The sequence below is a fragment of the Melanotaenia boesemani genome, chromosome 2 (assembly GCF_017639745.1).
Source record: "Melanotaenia boesemani isolate fMelBoe1 chromosome 2, fMelBoe1.pri, whole genome shotgun sequence".
NCBI classification, from domain to species: Eukaryota; Metazoa; Chordata; class Actinopteri; order Atheriniformes; family Melanotaeniidae; genus Melanotaenia; species Melanotaenia boesemani.
In genome coordinates, this window is record NC_055683.1 from 16,771,737 (window position 1) to 16,787,620 (window position 15,884).

The 15,884-nt window shown below is 42.9% G+C and overlaps 1 protein-coding gene and 1 pseudogene across 1 annotated transcript in view; both read right to left on the reverse strand.

The window, feature by feature from the left end:
• Positions 1 to 15,884, reverse strand: part of LOC121649630 — a 133,868-nt pseudogene that overhangs the window by 18,670 nt on the left and 99,314 nt on the right.
• The window catches only part of LOC121649675 (NLR family CARD domain-containing protein 3-like), a 71,560-nt gene continuing 68,157 nt past the window's right edge, over positions 12,482 to 15,884 (reverse strand). The window contains exons 3-4 of the mRNA XM_042000678.1: positions 15,059 to 15,343; positions 12,482 to 14,280 (exon numbers count right to left, since the gene is read on the reverse strand). Coding sequence (XP_041856612.1) covers positions 12,482 to 14,280; positions 15,059 to 15,343 — 2,084 coding nt within the window. The remainder of the gene's footprint in view (positions 14,281 to 15,058; positions 15,344 to 15,884) is intronic.

Consider the following 15,884-nt stretch of genomic DNA (forward strand, 5'->3'; position numbering starts at 1 on the left):
GCTAAGCGGCTAGTAAAGTGAAGATTCAAGCCTCCGGTACCTTCAATGATCATGGGAAACGTGGACTCTCTACTGAATAAGATCGACAAACTGGCTACGCTGACAAAGAACCTAAAGACCTTCAGGGAGTGCCGTTTACTGTGCCTTACTGAAATGTGGCTAACAGGTAACATCCCAGATGCTAATGTGGAGCTACCAGCCTTTAGCACAGTCAGAGTGGACAGAGACACAAAAGCCTGTGGGAAGTGCAAAGGAGGGGTAATTGTACTGTACGTGAAGAAATGGTGGTGCAGTCCTGGGCATGTGAACATTAACATCTCCACCTGCTGCAGGGATATTGAACTCCTGGCTGTAAGTCTACGTCCCTATTACTTGACCAGGGAGTTCAGCCACGCCATTGTTTTTGTTATTAACATTCCACCGTGCGCCAACGCGGAGGCTGCTTGTGACCCCAGTGCTTTGGCTAAACTACACACAAAGCATCCTGAGGCTCTCATGCTAATCTCTGGGGACTTTAACCATGTGACCCTGGACAATACACTGGCTGCTTTTCACCAGTATGTGGATTGTAACACCAGGTGGAAGAGGACTTTAGACCTGATGTATGCAAATGTGAAGAATGCATACAGAGCCATCCCCCTGCCTGCACTGGGGAAAGCAGACCACAATCTAGTCCTGCTCAAACCTTATCCTCGAGAGAGCCAGGAGTACCCACATAGTTGCAGTCTGGACCCATAACTTATCAATCAGATGCTGTTCTGTTATCAGGCTGTGGAGACGAGTTTGGTTCCATTGTGGAGGGAGAAGAGGTAGGTGATGCAGCTGGGATGACTGCATCAGAACTCGCTGGGGAATTGGTGGAAAAGGATGAAGTGGGATGTTTCAGGGCTAAAAGATGGGACTGGGAGACTGGGTTTAGTGACCAGCTCCTTTATCTGGGAAGTGAAGTCCAGGAGGGGTGGGGAGGATGGGGAGAGGGAAAGTGACCTAGATGGAATATGATGAGATGAAGGGGGTGGGTCCTCGCTGGAAGTCTTGGGGGTTTCTTCAGGAGGGGGCTACAGTGGTATTTATTACAGTTTCCTCTAGGCTCTATCTTTTCAAGTAGTTTTGGTCTCTCTTGTCTATTCAGAAAATAAAACAGGTTGGAGGCAAACAGCCTCACTCCTGACCTATTCAGACAGAATCAATTTGTCATTAAAAAAAAGTGCCTGCAGTCCCAGAGGAAATTAATATTGTCCATGAAATTAACTGGATTACATGCATTCAACAACCATGTATTCAGACTAAACAGCCAACTCAATCTCTCCACTTCTCCTCTGATGGAAGGGAGAGGGCCACTGATGAATATTTGTGCATCCAGACTGCTGATCATATCCAGCAGTTCAGTAAAGTTTCAGCAGCTTAGATTGTTGTTTCACAAGATCATTCGTCTCACTTTGATTCATGGCAGGTGGAACTCTGGAACCACTGTCCTTGAAAGGGGCTGGACCTTCTTCCATTCTGTAGTTGCTCCTGGTGAGAGGTGCCGAGTAGGTGTGGGCATACTCATTTCCCCCAGCCTTGGCGCCCGTACGTTAGGGTTTACCCCAGAGGATACCTGCCTTTGGGTGAGGGGATGGGTCCTTACCTTTGTTTGTGCAGTGAACAATAGTTCAAAGTGCCCACCCGTTTCGGAGTCCTTGGATGGGGTGTTGGAGTGCATTCCTTCCGAGGACTATTCTATTCAAGAAATTTATGAGCAGCGGCACCTGTATACTCATTAAACACTGGGACTATATTTTGTGGTAGATTTGGTTGGATATTACTATTTTTGGGTGAAGAGAGGGTCGGAGCTTTCATCTGATCACCACCTGGTGGTAAGTTGGCTCAGAAGGTGCTGGAGGATGCCGGTCAGGCCTAGCAGACTCAAATGTTTGGAAAGGTTATGGAGAATGACTTTCAGATGGCTTCGAGGACAGTCTGGACCACCATCCGGGGAAAGCAGTGATCCATCAACACTGCGTAAAATGGGGATGGGGGGCTGCTGACCTTGACTTGGGACATTGTGGGTCGGTGGAGGGAATACTCTGAAGACCTCGTCAATCCCACTGACATGTCTTTTGACAAGGAAGCAGATTCGAGGGACCCTGCCGTGGGCTCTCCTATCTCTGGGGCTGAGGTCGCTGAGTTGGTTTAAAAGCTCCTAGGTAGTAGAGCCATGGGGGTGGATGAGATACATCTATAGTTCCTTAAGGTTCCGGATACTGTCGGGCTGTCTTGGTTAACATGCCTCTGCAGTATTGCATGGATGTCAGGGATAATTCCACTGGACTGGCAAACTGGGGTGGTGGTCCCCCTCCTCAAAAAGGGGGACCGGAAGGTGTGCTACAGGCGGATCACACTTCTGAGCCTCTCTGGGAAGATTTAATCAGGGGTCTTGGAGAGGAGGGTCTGGTGGATAGTCAAACTTCAGACTGAGGAGGAGCACTGTGGTTTTCGCCCCAGTCGTGGAACAGTGGACCAGCTCTACACCCTCTTTACAGTCTTAGAAGGGGCATAGAAGTTTGCTCAACCAGTCTACATGTGCTTTTTGGACTTGGAGAAGGCATTCAACCGTGTTCCCCAGGGACTTCTGTGGGGGATTCTCTGTGAGTATGGAATGCTGGACCCCTTGTACGAGCTGTCTGGTCCATATACAACCAGTGCCATAGCTCAGTTTGCATTACTGGAAGAAAATCAGAATCAGAAAGGTTTGAGTGTTTTCTCTGGGTCGGGAATGAGGTCCTACCACAAACGGAGGAGTATAGGCAGCTGCTCAGCGACCCAACCATGGATGAGTTGTTCAAAATGATTGGATGGATGATGGAAACAAAGACTAGGAGTGAAAGAAGGCTGGAGCAGAAGATCAACAGGCGGATCGGTGCGGTGTCTGCTTTGATGAAGACTGCAGTGTTACATCGTGGTGAAGAAGGAACTACGCAAAATGGTGAAGCTCTAGATTTACCACATGATCTATGTTCCTACCCTTACGCTTACCTATGGTCATGAGCAGTGGGTAGTGGATGAGATTGCAAATACAAGTGACTGAAATTAGTTTTCTCCGCACAGTGGCCGGGCTCTCCCTTAGACATAGGATGAGAAGCTCTGTTATCTGGGAGGGGCTCAGAGTAGAGCCACTTCTTCTCCACATCAAGAGGAGCCATATGAGGTGGCTTGGGCATCTGGTCCCGATTCCTGCTGGATGCCATCCTGGTGAGGTGTTCCAGGCATGTCCCACAATGCGGAGACCTGTGGAAGAACCAAGGTACATTGGAGAGACTACATCTCTTGGCTGGCCTGGGAACACCTCGGGATCCCCCCGGATGAGCTGGCAAAGGTGGCTGAGGAGAGGGAAGTCTGGGCTTCCCTGATTAGGCAGCTGCCCGGCAACCTGAGCCAGGATAAGTGGTAGAAAATGGATGGATGATGGAAACAAACTGACTATAAGGTGTATAAGTCAAACAAGACTGGATCAATTTGTCCTGAGAGGAAAAAGGGTGTGACTATATGTTGTCATTAAAAGAAAATGAAATGGTTTTTAAAAAGAGCTCTCTTACTAAGCTCTGACAAATAGTATGTCCGTCTGTGATATTCTATCAACATTTGTGCTTCTAATCATAACTAGTGAAAATTATGAAAGTTTCCTGCATTTTTTTTTTTAGGAAGTTTACGAAAGAAATTTAGGTTGATAAGATTTATCATAGCATAAATTACATAAATAAGTGTAAAAGATATAGTATTTTAGTGTATTGGAAACAAGTTCACTAACAAGGCAAACTGAATATATTTAATATTGGACACCCTACAGAAAATCAGAATCAGAGAAGTATTCACCCAGACCATGGTATAATTAACAATAATTTTGAATCTCATTCTTTAAAAGATGGGTTATTTTGACCCAGGAGGACAAAATGTGCATAGAAAATGTAAAGAAACACAAGGGCTAGGCTACAAATACAACATCCTAATGCACTGACAGCGATCTCTGGAATGCCAATCTTTCTGGTGCATTTCCAACTTTCCAAAAATCGTCAGTTGTTCCAAAGAAATTAGGATTTATTTAATGCAAATATGAAATCTTGCATACAACTCCTCTGCTGTTCCTCCATGAGTGAGATCAGGCCATGATAAAGTTTAAGGCCACAAACTAGAATACCATCTTTTATTCACATGTAGATATAATTATCTTATATAGAAAGAATATTATACATAACAATGTTTAATCTTCACATTTTTTATTTTTTATATTTAAATAGTTCTGAAAATATTTCAGATCATTGCATCACAGAGACTGAAGCTGAAACAATACAAACACATGTAAGATTATCAAAGAACCCTCACCTGAGAGTTTCAAGTTTGCAGTTTGGACTTTCCAGTCCAACAGACAGATGTTTCAGTCCTGGGCCATCTATACTCAGGTCCAGTTTTATTAACCTGGAGGACTGGGAGCTGAGAACTGAGGACAGAGCTGAACATCCTTCATCTGAGAGGGTACATCCACTCAGTCTGAGGAGAAAGAATTGAACAAAATCAATATAACTCAATTAACTCATGTTAAATTTATTTTTAACAACAACTAAAATAAATTCTAAAATATCACAAATCAACAATTCCCTCTGTATAGGCAGAATATCTGATTTTGTAAAATTAATAGGAGATATTGTGTAAATATCTCCCATTAGCTACAAATCTCTCACTAATCCTAAATATTTTTAATTTAATTCACAGCACATAGGAGGGTGTGCTCAAACTGCAGGGGGAATCACACTCCTCAGCCTCTCTGGAAAAGGTATATTAGGGGTTCCTGGAGAGGATGGTTTGTCAGACAGTGAAACCTCAGATTGAGGAGAAGCAATGTGGTTTTCGCCCTAGTCATGGAACAGTAAACCAGCTCTACAACCTCTTCTGGGTCTGGGAGGGGGCATGGGTGTTCGCTCAACCAGTCTACATGTACTTTGTGAACTTGGAGAAGGCATTCAACCATGTTCCTCGGGGATTCCTGTGGGGAATGCTCTGTGAGTATGGAATTCTGGACCCTTTGTACAAGCCGTCTGGTCCATGTAAGATGGGTGCCATAGCTTAGTCCGCATTGCTGGCAGAAAATCAGATTAGTTTCCAGTGAGGGTTGGACTCAGCCAGGGCTGCTCTTTACCACCAATTCAGTTCATCAGTTTTATGGACAGAATTTCAAGGTGCAGCCAAGGTGTTGTGTGGATCCGGTTTGGTGGTCTCAGTATTGGGTCTCTGCTTTTTGATTTAGTTCTGATGGCTTTATCAGGCCGTGATCTTGAGCTCTTGGTGAACAATTTGCAGCACAGTGTAAAGCGGCCAAGATGAAAATCAGCACCTCCACATCTGAGACCATGGTCCTCAGGCGGTAAAAGGTGGAGTGTTTTCTGTGGGTCGGGAATGTGTTCCTGCCCCAAGTGGAAGAGTTCAAGTATCTCTGGGTCTTGTTCAGAAGTGAGGGAAGGATGGAGGTGGAGATCAACAGGCAAATTGGTGCAGCAACTGCTGGGATGAGGACTCTGCAATGTCTCGTCATGGTGAAGGAGGAAATGAGCCAAAATTTAAAGCTCTTGATTAACCACTTGATCTACTTTCATACCCTACCCTCATCTATGGTCAAAAGCTGTGGGTAGTGACCAAAAGAATGAGATTGCGAATAAATGTGTGCAAAATTACTTTTCGCTGCAGGGTAGCCAGGCTCTCCCTTAGAGATAGGGTGAGAAGCTTGGTGATCCGGGAGGGGCTCAGAGTAGAGTCGCTGCTCCTCCGCATCAAGAAGAGCCAGATGAGGTGGCTTGGGCATTTGGTCAAGATTTCTGCTGGACGTGCCCCAAGTGAGGTTTTCCAAGTACGTCCCACAGTGCGGAGACCCAGGGAAGAACCAAAGTACATTGGAGGGACTACATCTCTTGGCTGGCCTGGGAACGCAAAAGGATCCTCCTTAATGAGCTGTGATATTCTGTCAACATTTGTACTTCTAATCATAACTTGTGAAAATTATGAAAGTTTTCTGCTGGTTTTTACTTAAAGTTTAGAAAAAAATTTAGGTGGATAAGATTTATCATTCCATAAATTACATACACTACCATTCAAATGTTTGGGGTCAATTCCCTATTGAATCCCATGGCAAAGTGACCACAAACTTTTGAACGGTAGTGTAAATAAGTGTAAAAGATACAGTATTTCAGTGTACTGGAAATAAGTTCACTAACAAGGTAAACTGAATATATGTAAGGGATAATACCCGACGAGGTGTCCATTATCCTGAATTAATGGACGACGCAGAGGCATGAACTGTCCAACGCGAAGTCCATTCATTTATGATCATGGACACCTCAAAGGGCATTATCCCACATATACCATGGTTACTTACAAATGAAATCAATATTAAATAAATTATTAATGCATTAATGTTGTTTTTTTTTTTACTTTGTTTTTCACAAGAAGAGGCTGTGTGGACTATTTCGTAGTGATGCATTGCCAAGGTAACCGGCTCTGACACAGAACCTGCAGTTGTGTGACACAAAGAATCATTTCAGAGGGTGGGTGCAGCTCTTACAGCTTGTGTGTGTCCAGAGGATGATGCAACATTTTGTTTCAAACAATCAAAGTCCACAGATAGTTTCCTACATCGTTCAATAAGCCTGCAGGCTGCTTTCACAGTGACGCCCCGTCACGGATGTGATCTGGCTTGTCTCCAGCAGCAACTCTTAACCAGCTCTGACACAGAACCTGCGGCTCGGTCAGCCACAACTGTTGTATTAGACCTGATCAGTGGAGGGAAGGGAAATGATTGCTTAACGTTATGTTTCGTGACACAAAGAATCATTTCTGTTAACAGCTCTTGCTGCTTGTATGTGTCCAGAGGATGATGCAACATTTTGTTTCAAACAGTCAAAGTCCACAGATAGTTTCCTACATCATTTTTATTGCAAGAAATATTATCCACCATTCACATGTAAGATTAGCAAAGAATCCTCACCTGAGAGTTTCAAGTTTGCAGTTTGGACTTTCCAGTCCAACAGCCAGATATTTCAGTCCAGCGGCTTCGATATTTAGGTCCAGTTTCATCAGCCTGGAGGACTGGGAGCTGAGAACTGAGGACAGAGCTGAACATCTTTCATCTGAGAGGGTACATCCACTCAGTCTGAGAAGGAATTAAATATTAATAGTAATATTAATATTTTTGTGTTGAAATGATATTACATTTATTTATTTCAGTGAAAAAAAAAAATTTTTTTTACATCAACCGGATATTAACAATAAGAAAATTCGCAATTTGTTCCAGAAGGATGTCGTCTCACTCCCATATCGCTGCTGTCGCGCAAAAACCTCCAATGTCCAAAATTCGTGATTTTTGTTTTCCTTCATAAATCAGTACTATTGGTCACCCTTTATGTTTGTCTGTTGTTTTACAAATATTTAACTAAAGTTTGATGACATTATGTCCAGTTATTATAAAACCATACATACATTTCATTTTTTTAAAAAATGATACTTTTGGAGATAGGAGGTTTTTGCCGCGATATGTAATATCCTACTGGAACCACTATGTCCCGGATATTAACTGGAAAAAAGCTTGGATGATCCCTCATTAATACTTAATCGTAAAGGAAGTGTCATTCAAAATTCTCCATAAATAATATCCAGTCAGTCACTACATGCTAAAATTTAAAAGGGACATAAATAGTAATTGTAGCTTCTGTGCGAATCATCCAGAAACACATCTTATCTGGCACCGCCCTTTCACAGACATTCTAGAAAGAATTTAGCAGATTCATCATAGACCATGTATTTAAGAACTTCTCACTACGATGGGAAAATGTTCTGTTTTTACAATTTTCCAAAAAATGATTACAAATATTTCTTTGTAATAAACCACTTAATTCTGTTAACTAAATTTTTCATACATAAATGTAAATTTACCTGTAAATCATCATATTTCACTTATTTTTCTAAGACATAAAAGAACATATACAGTCACGATCAGACTCAAATAACAAAAGGTGGTGAAAACCATTTATATTATGTGAATCTTTTCATTTGCTTTTATAATTGTTTTCACCCCGGTAATCTAGTTTTGTATAGCATGTTGTATACTTCATATGTTCATGTGTAGTATACTTGTTATTGTTGCTATTGTTAAATATAAAACATCTTAAAAAATCAAGAAGGTTTTAAATAACAGTTTAGAAAATAAAAATAATACTGAGGTAAAGGTGGTAAAGATTAATATCGATACATCAGGACAGGGATTCTGCGTACAAAACAGAAGAAGAGCGGGGGGCGTGGCGTGAACACAAAAAAGTAGATGAAGAAGAGGAGGACGAAGACAGTAAGGAAAATATGCATTTGTTGAGTCCAAGTTTTTATCTTTAATGTATTCAGTTACAACTGAATTTGGTCAGCTATTTTAATTTATAATTAGTCATAATTAAACATAAGAAAGATGCAACTCAAAATTCATGGCTTGTAACCCATGTTGACATGTGGCTAATATACATACCACTGAGTACTGCTTGGACTTGGCTGCATTTTACTCATCCAGTTTAAGGTGTCCATCAATTTATTACCTGCACGGGTAATCAATGTCACAGAAAATTAAAGAGGTATTATTGAGATTATATTGGTTAGAGACAGCTAACCAATTTGAGTTGTAACTGTAAACATGTATTGTTATCTAACAAAATAAATGTTACAAAAGATAAAGTTGGGCTCAACAAATGTATATTTCCCATACCCCCTTGGCTTCTTCATCCTCTACTTTTTTTTATCCAGGCCACTTCCCCTGCTCTTCTTCTGCTTTTACTGTCCTATGTATTATTTTTGTTTTCTAAACTGATATTTAAAACATTCCTGATGATCCCATAACATTTTTGCTTATTTTCAGTTTAAACTGTCATGTTTGTAAATGATTCTGTAACTTGGTGCAATAAAGCTGCACCAAGCTCTTAAAAATAGTAATAAAATAAAGCCAATCTGGAGGCATTTCCTGGCTAGCAGAGCACTGTAGTCCATCCAACGTGTCCTGGGTCTTCCCCAGCGCCTCTTTCTGGTGGGACGTGCCCGGAACACCTCACCAGGGAGGCGTCCAACAGGAATCGGGACCAGATGCCCGAGCCACCTCATCTGGCTCCTCTCGATGCGGAGGAGCAGTGACTCTACTCTGAGCTCCTCCCGGATCACCAAGCTTCTCATCCTATCCCTAAGGGAGAGCCTGGCCACCCTGCGGAGAAAACAAATTTTGGCCGCTTGTATTCACGATCTCGTTCTTTTGGTCACTACCAACCGGTAAATCGAGAGCTTTGCCTTTTGGCTCAGCTCCCTCTTCACCATGACAGACCGATGCAGAGTCTGCATCACTGTAGACCAGGGCTATTCAATTCGGTCCTACGAGGGCCGCAATCCAGCAGGTTTTCCATGTATCCCTGCTTCAGCACACGTACATCAAATTAAATGGATCTAACAGCCAATCAAGTTCTGCACAATGATTAATTAATTTGAGTCAGGTGTGTTGAAGCAGGGATAGATGGAAAACCTGCTGGATTGCGGCCCTCATAGGACTGAATTGAATAGCCTTGCTGTAGACACCGCAACATTCCGCCTGTCAATTTTCTGCTCCATCCTTCCCTCACTCGTGAACAAGACCTCGAGATACGTGAACTCCTCCACTTGGGACAGGACCTTATTGCCAACCCAGAGAAGGCACTCCACCCTTTTCCTGCTAAGGACCATGTCTCGGATTTAGAGGTGCTGATTCTCATCCCAGCCGCTTCACACTCGGCTGCAAATCGCTACAGTGAAAGCTGAAGATCACGGCCCAATCAAGCCAACAAAACCACATCATCTGCAAATAGAGACCCAATCCTGAGGCCATCAAACCGGATCGCCTCAATACCTTGGCTGCGCCTATAAATTGTGTCCATAAAAGTTATGAACAGAATCAGTGACAAAGGGCAGCTTCGGCGGAGACCAATTCTCACCGGAAACAATTCTGATTTACTGCCAGCAATGTGGACCAAGCTCTGACAACGGTTGTACAGAGACTGGACAGCTAGTACAAGGGGGTCCGGCAATCCATACTCCCAGAGTACCCCCCACATGAGTCCCTGGGGGACACAGCTGAATGCCTTCTCCAAGTCCACAAAGCACATGTAGACTGGTTGAGTGAACTCCCATGCCCCCTCCAAGACCCTGAAGAGAGTGTACCGCTGGTCCACCGTTTAATGACTGGGACAAAAAACCACACTGCTCCTCCTTAATCCGAGGTTCGACTATCAGATGGACCCTCCTCTCCAGCACCCCTGAATAAACCTTACCAGGGAGGCTGAGGAGTGTGATCTCCCTGTAGTTGGAGCACACTCTCCAACTACAGGGAGAGAGGGGGACCATCACCACAGTCTGCCAGTCCAGGGAAACTGTACCCGATGTCCATGCAATGCTGCAGAAGTGTGTCAGCCAAGACAACCCTACAGCATCCAGAGTGTTAAGGAACTCTGGGCGAACCTCATCCACCCTCGGGCCTTGCCACCGAGGAGCTTTTTAACCACCTCAGCATCCTCAGCCCCAGAGATGGGAGAACCAACACCAGAGTCCCCAGATTCTGCTTCCTCATCAGAAGACGTGTTGGTGGGATTGAGAAGGTCTTTGAAGTATTCCTCCACCGCCTCATAATGTCCCGAGTCGAGGTCAGCAGCCCCCCCATCCCCGATAGGACTCTTTCTTCAGCTTGACGGCATCCCTTACTGCTGGTGTCCACCAACGAGTTCGGGGTTTACCAACACAACAGGCACCGATGACCCGGTGGTCACAGCTGCGGCTGGCCGCCTCAACAATAGAGGCATGGAACACAGCCCACTCAGACTCAATGTCCCTTGCCTTACCCAGGACATGGTTGAAGCTCTGCTGGAGATGGGACTTGAAACTCTTTCTGACAGGGGACTCTGCCAGACGTTCCCAGTAGACCCTCACAACACGCTTGGGTCTGCCAGGCCTGACCGGCATCCTACCCCACCATCTGAGCCAACTCACCACCAGGTGATGATCAGTTGAAAGCTCTGACACTTTCTTCACCTGAGAGTCCAAGATATGCGGTCGCAAGTCCAATGATACGACTACAAAGTTGATCATCGAACTGCGGCCTAGAGTGTCCTTGCGCCACGTGCACATGTGGACACTCTTATGCCTGAACAAGGTGTTTGTTATGGACAATCCATGACAAGCACAGAAGTCCAACAACAAAACAGCACTCGGATTTAGATCGGGGGGCCATTCCTCCCAATCACGTCCTTCAAGGTAGGTAGAATGCTCTGCAGGATGTCAGAAGGAACATGATCAAGAGTCATGGGTTTTGAGTTGACTAGAAGTTTAGAGACTTCGTCCTCATTTAGAGAGTGGAAAGAGCAGTGTTGCTTGGCTTTTTACGCAATTTCAGTGCATAAACTCTCAAGTGAAAACAAATGGCATTTTTTGTCTCAGCAGAGCGGTATCTCAATATTCACAAAGTATCAAATCCAATATTTGACTGGCTGAAATCAGTCAAACAGAGTATCAATACACCCATTCCTAGTCTGGTCTAAGTGTCCAGTCTGCTCCAGAACCTTCCTTACAGAGTGAATAACCTGGAAGTGTGTAAGAAGTGGCCATGGTAAGAGCTGTTTGAAATCAGCAAATTATAATGAAAGCTGCTCCAATGCCTGCTTTCTTACCTCTTTGAGGAGCACCGTAGCATCCTTCATGAAAGCAGATAATTCCATAATACAATTCATTTGTGGCTGCAACCTTGGAACCAATGCTGGGTGTTTATCCAGTTGTACTAACTGGTAAATGTGTGTAAATATATAAAGGACAGTGGGGTGAGTGTGAGCAGCTCTGACATGTTTCACTTTTCCTTCCCTTTAATCACCAAGCTTGATTATAAAGTCATATTTTACATCAGAACATATTCACATCACATATAGTTTTCATGTAATAGTGATCAGACTACATTGGAGGAAATATCTCAATCCCTTTCTGTAGAATATTTATTGTACATCTGTAGTTTTATAGCTGCAGAATAAAATCACAGGTGAGGGCCATTGTGGTTGGATTCTCAATGCAACACTGTAATCGTTTCTTGGGATCCCTCAATTTATCCCACCACCTTTCCTAAACTCCATGATTTCATCATCATTATAGACCATCATTTCAAAGTAGTTTAAAAAACATTGCAGATTATTCCATCACAGAGATGTTTGGCGCTGAAACAGAGGAAGAACCTGTGAGAGCAGCAGAGAAACCTGACCTGAGAGATTCCAGTTTCCAGTTTTCCAGTCCATCACATAGCTTCTTAAATCCTGAGTCCTCGATTCTCAGGTCCAGTTCAGGAAATAACAAGACAAGTAATAATCTATCACATGATGTACCCTTATAACAGTAGGAGTATGTTTCTCCAGATCCTGCTATACTGTACTTACAGAGCTTTGTTGGAGGCTTTGACCACTGGCAGCAGCCTCAGAAGAACCTTCTCTGAAGGAGAGTATTTCTGCAGGTCAAACACTTCCAGATCTTCTTCTGATGACAGTAAGATGAAGATCAGAGCTGACCACTGAGCAGGAGACAGTTTATCTGTGGAGAGACGTCCTGATCTCAGGAACTGTTGGATCTCCTCCTCTAGAGAATGATCATTCAGTTCATTCAGACAGTGGAACAGATTGATGCTTCTCTCTGCAGACACATTCTTCCTGATCTTCTTCTTGATGTACTGGACTGTTTCCTGATTGGTCTGTGAGCTACTTTCTGTCTGTGTCATCAGGCCTCGTAGGAGATTCTGATTGGTCTGCAGTGAAAGACCCAGGAGGAAGCGGAGGAACAAGTCCAGGTGTCCATTTGGACTCTGTAAGGCCTCGTTCAAAGCTCTCTGATGGAGACGTAGATCTTGTTTCTTAAAAAATGAGGACAACCTGAAGGATGATTGTTGTTCTTCCATCAGGTTGATTCCAGAGTTGATGAAGGTCAGACGGACATGAAGAGCAGCCAGAAACTCCTGAACACTCAGATGGACGAAGCTGAACACCTTCTCCTGGTACAGTCCTCTCTCCTCTTTAAAGATCTGTGTGAACACTCCTGAGTAAACTGAGGCTTCTTTGATATCGATGCCACACTCTGTCAGGTCTGATTCATAGAAGATCAGGTTTCCTTTCTGCAGCTGATCAAAAGCCAGTTTTCCCAGAGACTCAATCATCTTCCTGTTCTCTGGACTCCATGTTGTATCTGTCTCAGCTCCTCCCTCATACTTGACCTTCTTGACTTTGGTCTGGACCACCAGGAAGTAGATAAACATCTCAGTCATGGTCTTGGGCAGCTCTCCTCCCTCTCTGGTTTTCAGCACATCCTCCAGAACTGTAGCAGTGATCCAGCAGAAGACTGGGATGTGGCACATGATGTGGAGGCTTCGTGAGGTCTTCATGTGGGAGATGATCCTGCTGGCCTGCTCCTCATCTCTGAACCTCTTCCTGAAGTACTCCTCCTTCTGTGGGTCAGTGAACCCTCTGACCTCTGTCACCATGCCAACACAGTCAGGAGGGATCTGATTGGCTGCTGCTGGTCGTGTGGTTATCCAGAGGCGAGCAGAGGGAAGCAGTTTCCCCCTGATGAGGTTAGTCAGCAGCACATCCACTGAGGTGGACTTCCAAGGGTCAGTTAGGACTTTAGTTTTATTGAAGTCTAGAGGAGGTCGACTCTCATCCAAACCATCCAAGATGAACACAACCTGGAACTCTTCAAAGCTGCAGATTCCTGTTTCTTTGGTTTCAGTAAAGAAGTGATGAACAAGTTCCACCAAGCTGAACTTTTTCTCTTTCAGCACATTCAGCTCTCTGAAAGTCAGTGGAAATGTCAGCTGAATGTCCTGGTTGGCTTTGTCTTCAGCCCAGTCCAGAGTGAACTTCTGTGTTAAGACAGTTTTCCCAATGCCAGCTACTCCCTTTGTCATCACTGTTCTGATTGGTTTACCTCTTCTAGGTGGGAGTTTAAAGATGTCTTCTTGTCTGATGGTTGTTTCTGGTCTGTCTGGTTTCCTGGATGCTGTTTCAATCTGTCTGACCTCATGTTCATCATTGACCTCTGCAGACCCTCCCTCTGTGATGTAGAGCTCTGTGTAGATCTGATTCAGAAGGGTTGGGTTTCCTGCTTTAGCAATCCCCTCAAACACACACTGGAACTTCTTCTTTAGACTAGATTTTAGTTTATGTTGACATTCCTGAAAAGCTCCTAAACAAAAAAACAGATCAGGCTCTTTATTATTGACCAGTTTATAAACTGAAAAAAGGTGTCTAATACATGTCATTTTAGTTTTACTGCATGAAAACATCTGTATTAGTAGAGGTGTTTATGACATAAGTTCTCTTGAATATCATAGTATTCATCTACTTTAAACATCATATTAATATGTCACATAATGTTCCTATGAAAGATATTACAGATTCTACATCTAAAGATTAACACCATGTTTGTATACTACAGCAGAAGCTCCAGTTCTGATTGTTGATCTTCTTCTATTATTTTATTGATATTACATTTTTTTCTTTCCATTTTCATTAACTCTGGCCTAAAAGTTCAAAATTGTTCATGAATTTTGAGGCTTTTGCCCAAAAATCATAAATCAACTGATTCTGAGGTTCCAGCACCTCCTGATCTGCCAGAGATCCAAACAAGATGTTACTGCTTTAAAAAAAAAAAGCATCAAAACACACAAATAAAAGAACGCAGACAAGCACACAACACAAACATGTTACGATGCGGTGGAAGTGGAGGTGAGGACCCAAATGCATACAGTAAGGCAGGAGGCAGAATGATGCAACTTTTATATGCAGGCCAATAGAAAATAAAATCCTTTATTGTTAAATGCATGTTCTGTTCTGTTTAATTGTAGCCAATAAATGTTTAAAAACAATTGATTAATATTCTGGTCCATAAATATGTCTATCTCAGAGACATATCCCAAACGTTTGCCTGGTTGACAAATCTTTACAGAAATACATGGCCTTACCTTCCAGAGCAGCTGGATCAGAGGAAAAAAGCAGCTGGGAGTAGAGTTTGGGATCTCTAGTTTTAAGATGTGTTATCATTCTCTGGCAGGCTTCATCCCCTTTACTCATGACAGAGTCAATGAGGCTGCGGGCCTTATCTTCTGTGGTTTGATTCCTCTCAAGTATATCCTTTCGCTCACTAACATTGAAAACTTGATCTCTTTCCAGGTAATCTAAGAGTTGTTTGAGGATTTCTAACGACACCCTCGACACAAACTCAGGTCGAATCTTAGAAGCTGTTCTCTCTACAGAAAAAAGAAGAGACAAACATGTATCATTCAGTTTGTTTATTTATTTAGTTTTTTTCAGGGTTTTTTCAAGTTCATGAGCATTTCTGTTTTCTGAAAAAAAAAAAAAAGTGCCTGAATCAAGTTGTTACCTGATACAGTACATGTACATTTCAGTTTGTTATCAGATTAAATTCATTAACAGGAAAAGGACGTGACTCATATTTGTTATTTTCTTTTTCAGTACAGGCAGATTTAAACCTTTGGAAACATTTCAACATGTCTTAGCTCAGAATTGCTGCTCTTAAAGAGAATATCCTGTTTAGTTTGTTTTTATTCTCTTCTTTCTTTTAGGCAAGGCAGTTTATTTGTATAGCACATTTCATGTACAGGACAATTCAAAGTGCTTTACATAAAACAAAGGCATTACAGATATTTACAAATAATAAAAGGCATCATCACATAATCACAATAAAATCATAAATTACATTAAAACGATTAAAAGCAAGATAAGTTAAAAAAGTTACCGTGCTGATTTCATGCATAGGCGCATGAGAAA